The sequence below is a fragment of the Nanorana parkeri genome, unplaced genomic scaffold (assembly GCF_000935625.1).
Source record: "Nanorana parkeri isolate BGI_ZX_2015 unplaced genomic scaffold, ASM93562v1 scaffold214, whole genome shotgun sequence".
Lineage (NCBI taxonomy): Eukaryota > Metazoa > Chordata > Amphibia > Anura > Dicroglossidae > Nanorana > Nanorana parkeri.
Genome location: NW_017306482.1, coordinates 1,390,640 through 1,402,880, shown reverse-complemented (window position 1 = coordinate 1,402,880; position 12,241 = coordinate 1,390,640). Strand labels below are relative to the sequence as shown.

At 46.8% G+C, this 12,241-nt stretch overlaps 1 protein-coding gene across 1 annotated transcript; it reads left to right on the top strand.

The window, feature by feature from the left end:
• The first annotated feature begins 632 nt into the window (after positions 1-632).
• TMEM150A (transmembrane protein 150A) lies at positions 633-11,396 on the top strand. The gene is made up of 7 exons (XM_018555807.1): positions 633-809; positions 3,080-3,127; positions 5,995-6,081; positions 8,357-8,424; positions 8,648-8,775; positions 8,968-9,145; positions 10,974-11,396. The coding sequence occupies exons 1-7, from the start codon at positions 745-747 to the stop codon at positions 11,213-11,215; spliced, it is 816 nt and encodes a 271-aa protein (XP_018411309.1). The 5' UTR covers positions 633-744; the 3' UTR covers positions 11,216-11,396.
• The last annotated feature ends 845 nt before the right edge of the window (positions 11,397-12,241 follow it).

Below are 12,241 nucleotides of genomic sequence, written 5' to 3'. Positions count from 1 at the left end.
GGGCTCTCCATGTACAATCCATCCCTCCTTGAAGGACGGCACCAATCACCCCGAATGCTCCAGGTATGTCATTGAAAGGAACACAAATTCCTCTACATTGCACTGTGATCCCTGCTGGGGGCCCCCTGACTGCACTGCAACACTGACTGTAAAGATAAACTATCCCTTTGAGCTTTTCTTACATTGAACGGATTCCTGCAGTTTGACAGATGAGTGTAAATTGCAGGACTTGCTGAACAGAATTGCAAATCCTTTGTCAGCTAAAGAAGTAGACGCGTGTGTGTGATATCTGTGTATTTAGCTGTTTTGGTGCTAGCTTCAGTCCAGATTAAGAACAGACTTGGATCAGAGGTAGGCAACCTCGGCACTCCAGCTGTTGTGGAACTACAAATCCCATGAGGCATTGCAAGACTCTGACAGCCAAAGGCATGACCCCCAGAGGCAGGTGCATGATGGGACTTGAAGTTTCACCACAGCTGGAGTGCCAAAGTTGCCTTGATATCGTCTTTCACTCTCACTCGCAGCATTAAAGAGAAGTCAATATTTTCCGAGTGTGGTGGATCCAGTTATGGATCGTTCTGTCCATCATTAATTCCTGTCATTCGTTATTTCTCCATCGCCACCCAACAGGTTGTCAGTGAAATGCCCTTTGTTCTGGCTGGTAGTGTCTGCTGATGGTTTGCCGTGGAGTTTCCTGTACAGCCTGCTCATCCCCCTCCCTTGACCCCCGGACCTTCCTTACTAATGACTGGCTGGATTGTCCTTCCCATCAGCCTGACTGCATTCTCCATCCCCGGGATATGGATTGTGTGAGTAGCCCGACGACGTACCGAACCTGTTGTATCGGCTTAGGGTCGTAAGTTGCACGATCAGGTACATGCAGAAGCCGTTATTGAAGAGCATAGTCCTTCTAGGTGCAGCTGATGTTTGTTCAGCGAGCCTCCTTCTGGGGTATCTGTAAAAAATAAGTCAAGGCAACTGGACTTGCTGTGTTTTTCTTGAAGACGTTTCACTGGTCAGCCAACCAGCTTTCTCCTCCTGGGAGCCTGTAATGCTCTGGACTACAAATCCCAGAGACGTCAAGCTTATCCCAAGGATGAGCCCAGCTGTAAGCTTGGCAAAACTTTCATTTCTATTTGTTGTCTGTTCTTGCAGTAAACTTCAAGGAAACTGACCCAGTAGCATTAAAAGTACTTTACTTGGCGAAAATGCTGTGTGTACAAACTTAGTTACAGGAAAAGCAAACAAATACATCAACAAGACAGGCTGCTACAAACAAACTACACTAACATGCACCCACTACACTATCTTCTAGTACATGTATGATTTCTAGGAGGGGAAACACTGAAAATGTACTTAGCTTTAGGCTGCAGGCTCCACAAATTCCGTGATGAGCAGGACTTGGCCTAGGAAAAATGGTTTCTCATTGCGGTCTCTGCTAAATCCTTTGTACAGTATGTCCTGGTCTTGAAGCAAGTTCTCTCGTCTTGTGAAGCGCCCTCGTACTGTCCCTTCCTGTGAAGCCCTGGTCTTGTGAAGTGCTCCGTTATCTTTCAGCTACTGGCTTTTTATTGAGAGAAACTGGCCACACACTTTGGAAGCGCCGCCCCCTTTCACCTTTCTCTAAAATACAATGCATTTCACATACCCACCTCTAGGTGGCAGCGTTGTACCATAAATTGCCATCAGTAGTCAAGATTTGAGTCTTGACCAGGCTAGGTGTGACTATTTACGATCACCATCCCATTGTTATACTAATCAATACAGGACAAGCTACACCATTGTGAAAAAAACAGTTTGGTTTGTTTAGGTGGCACCTTCCATTGTATGAACCCAGATTTCTATCAACAAACAAACAAAACCTCCGTCTCTATTGCAAATCTATGTGTGTCTGAAAAAGTCCACTAAGATATATCGCAACACAGAGCCGCTGTCAATCAAGAAAGCAAGGCCTGGCGGGTGCCACTAGTCTGACCATGGGAGATACAGGCACGGCATGCATCAGCACACTGTCCTGTATCTAAATAAAATAGGGAAGCCGGGATCTGCAAACTGCCCACACTGATCTACTTCTATGCCGGCCATGGTCAGAGTGTAAAATAGAGACGGTGGACTGGCAGGATCACCAGGTATTTAGGAGGGACTGAAGAGGTTAAATAGAAAAGTAGGCAGTATTAGCTTACATAACATTTAATCACAGATTTATATTTATGTAATCACTAGGGATCCACTGATGCTAGTATCGGTGCCGATGCCGAGTATTTGGGTGAGTACTCGTACTGGCCCAAATGCTCCGATACCTGAGCTTCCGATATCAGGAAGCCGGGCAGTGAGTCATTACACGCTGCCTGATTGGCCGGGAATCCGGCTCAATGCTTCCTCGTAATTTGTGACGAGGGAGCATGGAGCTGGCTTCCCGGCCAATCAGGAAGCCGGTCAGTGTGTAATGACTCGCTGCCCGGTTTCCTGATTGGTTAGGAAGCTGGCCAATCAGGAAGCCGGGCGCCGTGTAATGACCCAACGCCCGACTCTCTGGCCCGGGAAGCCGGCTTCCTGCTCCCTTGTCACCTCGTGACGAGAGAGCAGGAAGCTGGGCGCCGCGTCATTACACGGCGCCCGGCTTCCTGATTGGCTAAAAACCCGGCTCCATGCTTTCTCGTCATCTAGTGACGAGAAGCATGGAGACGGCTTCCCTGCTAATCAGGAAGCCATGTGGCGAGTCTTTACAAGTGCCCGGCTTCCTTAATGAGACTTCCGGTATCAGTATTGGGTATCGGTGAGTACCGGGAAAAAATAAACCGGTACTCAATACTGAAAAAACTTTATGGGTGCGTCCCTAGTCATAACGTTTTTTTAGGGTCACATACACTCTGTGTAGGGCCTTCTGGTGGTTAAAGGAGATCCCAGCACCCTGTCCTAGTGCAGACGTTTGGTCCTGGCACAGGAGGTAAGCAGCCTGGGCGGCGGGATATTACTGGTCAGTACAGGATTAGCGGTGACAGTTCCAGTCTGGGTGTGGAAAGTGTTGTGGGGTTCTGTGAATGGCAGCTTGTTAACTCTTTATCTTGTTCCCTTCCAGGTACGCCATGGCTGTGATGAACCATCATGTTTGTCCTGTGGAAAATTGGTATATATAATCTGCTCATCCTTCTTTATTCTTCTTGCGGCAATGCATGTGCAACTGTCTCAGCGTGAATGTGTTATGTAATACCTGTGTATCTGTCCAGATGTTTTGGGTCATCATTATTGGATGAACTCTGGGTAAAGGGAAAAAACGTACCCTTGCACTTGGGGTTACTTCCTGCACAGCAAGGGTTAAGTGCTGTTATTTGTCTAGCGGGCTCAAAAAAGAAAATCTACTCGCCGGATCCTCAGTCCTGTGGTGGCCAGCGCTCACCTCTCTTCCTGTACGCCCCAGCTATGGAATGTTCCGTGGTGTCCTCACGTCCTGTGCAGGTCAGCGGACCTGCATAAGATGTGATGGCATCAGCGGTCCATAGATTGCTAAAACCCAGGGAAGAGGTAGCTGCGGGGACTGGTCTAGCAGCCCTGAGGGAGCCAGCAGGATCAGGGGAGTATATCTGCTTTATTTGAGTCCTCTAGACAAACCAGCAATTAACCCTTGCCGTGACGGGGGGGGTAGGTTATTGTTTGTTTGTTTTTGTTTGCTCAGAGTTATTCTGTAACTTAGGCTAGCTGTACACATGCAGATTTCTCTTGTTTAGCTCTGTGCACTGAATGAGAGAATCGCTCGATTCCCCGATCCATGGGAAACAGAGTGGATGGAGCAAACTCCTGCAGGCTATTGTATTCTGACAGCCTGCAGCTGGCTGGATATCCAAACCGTGACTGCATCTGATTGGACCCACGGCTCAAATTTCAGCAGATTAAGCAGGAATTGGCCTAAATTCGAGCCGTGCGTGACTAAAGGTGGCAATACTATAGTACAGGGATGTCCAAACTGCGGCCCTCCAGCTGTGGTGAAACTACAAATCCCATGATGCATCTCTCTGCGGGAGTCATATCTGTGGCTGTGAGAATCTTGCAAAGCCTCATGGGATTTGTAGTTCCACCACAGCTGGAGGGCCGCAGTTTGGACATCCCTGCTGGAAATTTTTGTTTCTGCCGCGATCCCTCGTTCCATTATAGCTCGAATACCCAATTAGGCACAGTCAAATGCGGGTTTCGAAAATCGTTCCTTAGCCATACTAACCAGCCAATGTTTGACGAACGACGGGAATAATTTCCTGTTGCGCATGTGCTGTGTTCTTGCTACGATTTTTGACGAATGAAAACCCCCGCTGATTCATTGATTTTTCGTTCGGTCAGAGAAACATTTTCCAACCTGACAAATCAAAAAACTTTGGTCACAATATCAAAAAGGATAATTGGTGATGTACCATCAACTGTTCCATACTCTTTGGAAAGATTTCCGAATGAAAATCATACAGTGTATGGCCAGCTTAAAGGAGAACCATGAGGTGAGTGCTTTCCACTCACCTCATAGTTCTAGCCGACCTGTGACAATGAGACTGTCACAGGTCGGCTCAGTAGATAGGGAGGTGAGCGAACACATACCTGCGTTCGCTCACCTCTCGATCCTGTCACGGCTCTCTGCCGTGACAGGGGTGACGGAGACTGCCAGATGACCCCGCTTGGAGCTCCGCCCACCGGAGCAGCAGTGACGCGACGCTCGGCGAGGTAAGTAAGAAGGAAAAAAAAACAGCGTAAGCTTCGGCGCTAGGCATCGGGGCATTTTGACAAGTACAAGTACTTGTCAAAATGCCTTGTATCGGGCCCGATTCCAATGCTTGCACCGGTATCGGGGCATCCCTACGATCAACCATCACGCTCTCAAAACAATTCATCCCCACACAGCTCCCTCCTCATGTATCACATGCCCCTCCCTTTTAGATTGTAAGCCCTCAGGGGCAGGGCCCTCCTTACCATCTTGTCTGTAATGTCTTCCTTATATTGTAAAGCGCTGCGCAAACTGTTGGCGCCATATAAATCCTGTATAATAATAATACATGAGAAAATCCCTTTTATGTAGCAGGTGTTGCCAACTTCCTGGATCCCCAGTGTACTCTGCATCTTTTTTTCTGGTGCGTGATATGATCCAATCTTTATTTCTCAAGGCTACATATCCCATTATGCTTTGCTTCCAGCAAGCAATGATAATGTTACATTGTTCAGATATTGAGTTCTAGTTCAAAAGCGTCTCCACAATATCTGCTTGCATCATTACAGCAGCCGTCTGGATAGTTGGACGAGTAGAACCACTGTAAACACCCAGAGCATTTCACAATGTATACAATTGTAGAAAGCCTGAAGAAGGGATCTAAGGCACCTGGAAAGCTTGCATCTTTAAAACGTAAAGGAGAACTATGGGGTTAAAGCTTTTCCCCATAGTACTCCTTAGGGTAACAGGAGGACACAAACTAGTGTCCTCCCGTCACCCTAGGCTCAGTATACTGCGAGCTGCTGACAATTGTGCCGGGAACCGCCCAGCTGCGTGACTGACAGCTGGCTCTGCCAATCTAGAGGCAGAGCCAGCTGTACCCTCCCCCGTCCGTTCTGCCAGTCAGCGCTGGCGGATCGGAGCGGGGAGGGGGGAATCCAGCCCCCCGTGACAGGATCGAGAGGTGAGCGAGCGCCGGTATGTGTTCGCTCACTTCCCGATCTACTGAGCCGACCTGTGACAGTCTCATTGTCACAGGTCGGCTAGAACTATGAGGTGAGTGGAAATCACTCATCTCATAGTTCTCCTTTAAGCTGGCCAATAAAAGAGATTACTTCAACACCAAACGTTCTGCAATAATGGATGGCTGACACAGTGCAAGACTCTACTCTTTCTTTATTATACACTTGTCTCTGATACCACTGTCTGTTGTCTTGCTAAACATTTTCCTGATTTGTAAGGTTTAATATGCAACTTATAAAACTTTGCTATATGTATTTTTACTATTGAGTCTGAACCATTTTTTTTTGCAGGATATACAACGTGACGTGCTCCGATGACACTGCCAAGCAGGGGACGCCGAAATCTTGCTGCACTCTGGAGGATGTCCCGCTCATCAGGTGATTTACTCTCGGCACCTTTGCAGAAAGTCTCCCTTAGGTATCCCTCACCAATCCCACTGAGGAGGGATCATCTGCCCTTCCTATCATTAAGATTTAAATATCTGTTCAGATGTCACTTGAAGCTTCCACCACATACCGATGCAACCTTACTGAGCTGCTGGGGTTGAGTTACTGACTCTTAGTCACTACCTGGAACAAACTGCATAAAGGAAAAAATCACAGTAAAGTCAGAACGCCTTGTCTGGGTTAGTTGCTCAGACTAATGAAGCAGGAGGGTCAGTATGACAGCCAAGGAACCTTCTGGAATGAGAAGTCAGCCATGATGGCCTCTGTGTTTCTCTCAGAAGGTTTCCTGTGTTATTCACTGATGTCCTTTTCCCCTACAGAGAAAGTTACTATATTGAAATCTTCTTCTGGATAGACCTTTTTAATATTGTGTGGCTGGGAAAACTCGAATTAGGCCTCAATATGATCACCCTATATACAGACAGTTGAATTTTAAAGGAGAAATAGGTTCTATTTGGATGGAGCACAGTGGGGTTCATTCCTTTGCTAAATCTTCACTGTTGTCATTAGGAAGATCTCCTCCTCTGTTATGGAAACTCGCTTGGTTCAACGCACAAATCCATGCCGCACTAAACTGCGCCAAAGTATGTCAAACACAAAGAATTTCCCTTGTGCTTAAAAGCACAGTTGTACTGCGCTCTTTTGTGCAAGGACTGGAAGTACCCCTGTAGAGTTAGGACACAGGAGACAGGTGTTGCTTTCTTGCTAGTTCCATTCTTAGAGACCCTCAGCACAGGTATTTGTTTATTTTTATAGCTCCCCAACAGGAAGTGATGTCTCAAACGGCGAGACAGGAAGTGAACAGGAAACCATCATCACTTCAACATAGCCAGCTAACAAAACACATGTATACAATAATCTATTACCACCGGAGTGAACTTTATCCAGCATTGCTCAGTGAGCAATGCCCAATAATGTTACTATGATTCTCATGCGTGCCTATTTACAGGGACAACGTCATATTATCTCCAGCGGTTGATCAGGCGCACAAGAGACAACAAACGCACGTTCCTTTCATATACTGCGTTCAAAACAAATGCATCCACGCAAGCCAATAAATCCATGCATTGCACATAATATTACAATACACTAAAAAACACATCCTAATAAAATTTCCACAACACCTCCCACCCCTGGCAGAGCTTTAAAGGCTAAATGTACCTTTCTAACCATGTTCCATGTTACAGACATATTCAGGGTGTGACTTGAAACATGGTCAAATGACAGCCTCCCACCTCCTGCCCCACTTACCTGACTCGTGGGGTTCTTCTTTTAACTTTTGCGTGGCTCCAAATGGAGAATTGTAGTTTCCCCATTTACAGATCCTGTCAAAGGATAACTACAATTTCCATCATTCACTGGAGCAGAGGGACTTGTAGTTCTGACGTCACAGCACATGTAGCCCATGTATTCTTCCTCCTGTCCATGTTCCTATATGTTTGTACCGCACTACAGACATCGGTGGCCGAGGCGGCCAGCGCATTGCACTTGTGATCCGCTGATTGCGGTTGCAATGCTTTACTGGCTCCAGTGCAAACAATGATAAATGCTCATTTTTTTTTTTTTCTTGTATAAAAAGTGTAATTTTTATTTATTTTTTCCTAAAAGGTGGAATTTCCCTTTTTTATTTTTTGTATCTGGGATTCCCGTGTCCCTGGCATATATCCCAACATATCTACTAGATGGAGTACTGCACATAAATACTGTATCTTGCGTCCATTAACGGGATCTCATAGTATATAGAAAAGGTATATAGATAATTTTCATAGTTACATAGTTGGTCAGGATGAAAAAACACACACAAGTCCATCGAGTTCAGCCTATAGAGGAGAGAAAAACATCCAATAAACAGAACCCTATGCCCATAGTTACCCACAGTTGATCCAGGGGAAGGCAAAAAAAAACCCTATAAAGCATAGACTGGTCAGACAGTGTAGCGGGAAAGCCATGCACAGTAACGCTTGCAGGGGTTTATGGTGTTTTCACGCATGGGTAACACAAATAGCTCAGCTGAAAAGCCAAGCTAAACCTGTGACAGCCATGCTGAGGGTAGGTGTGAGTCTTCTTGTTGGATTCCTGGACTGCAGTGCGCCCTGCTCCAGTTTACCCAAAAGCTAGAAATGCATTGTGGATGATGATGTACCTGGCGCTCTTCACTTCACTGCGTACATGGTGATGACATTCTTTTTATATCCTGTCTTATCAGTAAGTGTGGGACGTACCCGCCGGAGAGCTGCCTCTTCAGTCTGATTGGAAATGTCGGTGCTTTTATGGGTGAGTGTCCCCACGATAAAACCCCTGTGTATCTTTTCCTGTCCAAACTTTCCGTAGACATTCTTCCTGGCCACCTTCACTGACCTCGTTTCCCTGTCCTTCCACCTACCACCATTCTCACAACCTTCCCATTCCATCATTTCACCCAGACATTTGACTTCTCCATGCCCTGCCCCTCTCAGCCCTGTGTCCTTCCCTCCTCCCTGACTTTCCTCTCTCTCAGTGGTGATGATCTGTTTGCTGAGATACAGTCAGGTCATCGAGCTCAGCCACAGCTCCTGGCTGAACACCGTGGCCCTGATCTCCGGTTGCACCAACGCGGCAGGACTCGTCATGGTGGGAAACTTCCAGGTAAGGACCCCATGCTATTCGTACTTTGTCTAGTATTTGTGTTGTGTCAGTAACTGTGTGTGGTGCGTTTGGTGGTCCTGTAACCCTGACCCCTCCACGTGTGATCGTTGTGAATATATATTCCAGTCCCCCTATGCTGTGTTGGTGTAAATTAACCTCGTCTTAAGTCACTGTTGTGTGTTTCTTTGGCAGGTGGATTACGCCAAGTCTCTACATTATATCGGAGCAGGAGTGGCATTCCCAGCTGGTTTGCTGTTTGTATGCCTACATTGCATCCTTACCTACCATCTTGCCACTAGCACTCTGGACTATTGGGTGGGACACCTGCGAGTAAGCCTGACCATTGTGGCCTTAGCATCCCTTGTCCTCAGTATCCTTTGACAATAGAAATAGTGTCTCGGTTTGTATGGAAACAATGCGTGAGGAAAATGGAGGTGGGGTAGGCAAACTCTAGCCCTTCCGCTGTGGTGAAACCGCAAATCCAATCATCCCTCTGGAACTCATCCCAGTGGCTGTCGGTCTTGCAATGCTTAATGGGATTTGTAGTTGTGACACAGCTGGAGAGCCGGAGTTTTCTTACCCCTGATGAAGACTGAAAATGTTCTGTTTGGCTTAGACAGGCCGACTGCAGAATCCTCAGTACTGACTATATGTGTTCAAGACAATGACGTGTGGCAGCATGGGAGGGTGCGTAGCTGTGCCTATCTACAAGGGAATGGTGTGGCTAAACCGGATGGCACGCAGTTCAATGTCTTTTTTTTTCTTTTCAGGAAAGGATGTTGATAGTGAAAAATATTTTGTGTAATTTGGAAATCATTGCTGTTCATGTTACTGTAGATCCTCAAATCATCTCTGAATTGGTGCTGACACTGTCCTTCCTTCTGGAGGGGGGGTACTTTTGTTCCCCATGGTCCCTGTGTGTGTTGTAGAGTAGTCACCGCTCCAAGCTCACTCCTGTGATGGACTACAATCTCATGTTTAGTTTACTATTTTGTATTGGTATTGTAGTCCATCACAAGAGGGAGCTTGGAGCGGTGACTACATCACACACAGGGACCATGAGGAACAAAAGTAGCCCCCCTCCAGAAGGAAGGACAGTGTCAGCACCAATTCAGAGATGATTTGAGGCTCTACAGCCGAGTGATACACAAATAAGATCCAGTATTGTTAAAAGTTAAGGGACTTGAATGTATTTTTAAAATTTACTCCTGAGTTTAATTCACCTTAACCCTTGCAGTGTCCGTTTTTAAAGGAGAATTATGAGGCGAGTGATTTTCACTCAGCCTCATAATCTGAGCCAACCTGTGACAATTAAACTGTCGCAGGTCGGCTCAGTACATCGGGAAGTGAGCGAACAAATACCGTCGCTCGCTCATTTCTCGATCTATCCCATCACTCACGGCTTCCTGCACGGATTCCCCTCTCCGATCCTCCAGCACTGACTGCCGAAACGGACGGGGGAGGGGGCGGGCACAGCTGGCTCTGCCTCTGAATAGGCAGAGCCAGCTGTCAATCCCGCAGCTGGGTGGATCCGGACAGTATTGTCGGGATCCGTCCCGGCTGCGGCGTCTCAGTAGCTCACGGTATACTGATCTTTGGGTCACGGGAGAACGCTAGTTTGTGTTCTCCCGTTACCCTTAAGAGAACTATGGAGAAAAGACCTGACCCAATAGTTCTCCTTTAAAGTTTTATCCTGCCCCGGGAGTTTAAGCGTTTAACCCTTGCAACACCCCAGGATCCCCCTAGACTCCCTGCTGGCCACTGGGTGCTTCAGACTTTTAGCTACGCATTTCGCTGATCTGGTGCTTGAGCAGGCACGTCTAAAGGGGTGCTGGGGATGTGTTCTTTTATATAATGCTTGGGAGCATGGCAGAGAAAGCTAATGGGGAGGAAGCAACATCAGCAGAGATCAGGAGCAGACGGGGTTGATGATTATTGAAGTTCACAAAGGAAATAAAGGTGGACTGGCGTTAGCTGCTGCAGCTCCAGAGAGTTATAATGTGGAATTGAGAATAATCAGCACAGGAGAGGACTTGTTGCAAATGTGGGGGGAAAAAAAGGTAAGGCTCGAGTTCAGCTTGGCAATGCTCATTACAGGTTCTCTTTAAACTCTCGCCACCCCTGACCCCGCAAAATGAAATAAATCGGTTCCAGTCCTGAGTAATCGTCCAGCCTACTTTCCTTAACGTTGTGCCCAGGTGGGGTCTTTTTCATCCACGAAAGCTCCCTCCTTCAGCACTTGGCTGCAATCTGCGAGTGGATCTTCGTGTTGGACATCTTGGTCTTCTACGGAACCTTTTGTTACGAGTTTGGCTCGGTCTCCAGCGACACCATCATGGCCGCTCTGCAGAGCTCCTCGGCTCGCAGTTGCAAATCTCCAGGAAGCAGCAGCACCTCCACCCACCTCAACTGTAATCCCGAGAGGATTGCCATGATATGACGAGGGCAGGGCTCGCTGCTCCCCAACACTCAGGATTATTTTTAGGATACATTTTTTTTTTTTTCTCGTGTTTTTACCAAATATTAAGAAACGGAAGCCAATTTTAACTCTACAGCCAGGCAGGTATGAGAGACTTTACCGGTGGTATTCAGGTTTCATAAACAAGAACAGTATTCACGGACGCTCACTTTTTCATGTGCGTATTCACGTCTAACACTTCTGGGGGCAATATTTTTGTATTGACTTGTATATTTTTTTTTTTTAATTGGTTTTAATTTCATTGGTGGGTGCATTTTACGGTCCAGCAAATGCCTACTGCCAGCAGAGGGAGCTGTTTTGCCTCTGAATCTATATAGTCTGTGGGATGAATTCTCTTGACACTGTCACTGACCAGCTGCGTTCCACTCCGTGACTGGCTCAGCTGGCAAATTGGCTCCTATTGATATGGAGAGTTAAAGTAGAATTCCAGCTGTGACTTTTTCCAAGTTATAGGTAGGGTCTTAATGGGTTAGAACCTCCATCAAGTCCTTATTACTGAACAGCAGATCTAGGATTGAAGCGCCACACCGCAGATGGTCCAGATACAATTGTATTCCAGTGTAGGGTTCCAAACGAAATCAAAAAAGGAAAGCCAACACGTTTAGGGGATCCAAAACGGCCAATGGATGGGCTGAATTGAGGGTGCACAGATCTCACCAGCAGCTAAACCAGCTTCTGATGAGATCTGTGCTTGATATTGATCTGGTAATAATACCCAGTGGCGTAACTATAGCCATAACAGCACAGGTGGCTGCTATGGGGCCTGGGGGGTGGAAGGGGGCCCTATCAGGATGTTGAGACAAATTAAACATAAGATAATACAGTACTGTATCAGTACGGGTTGCAACTGATGACAACTCTAATCCCATGTAAAATCTACATCGTAGAGACAAATTCAGATGCACAAGAGGAGTCTTTGGGATCTTGGTATTGTTACTGACAGCTCATAGAGAGGTCATCAGGAGGGGCCCCCCACATCAGTTTTTC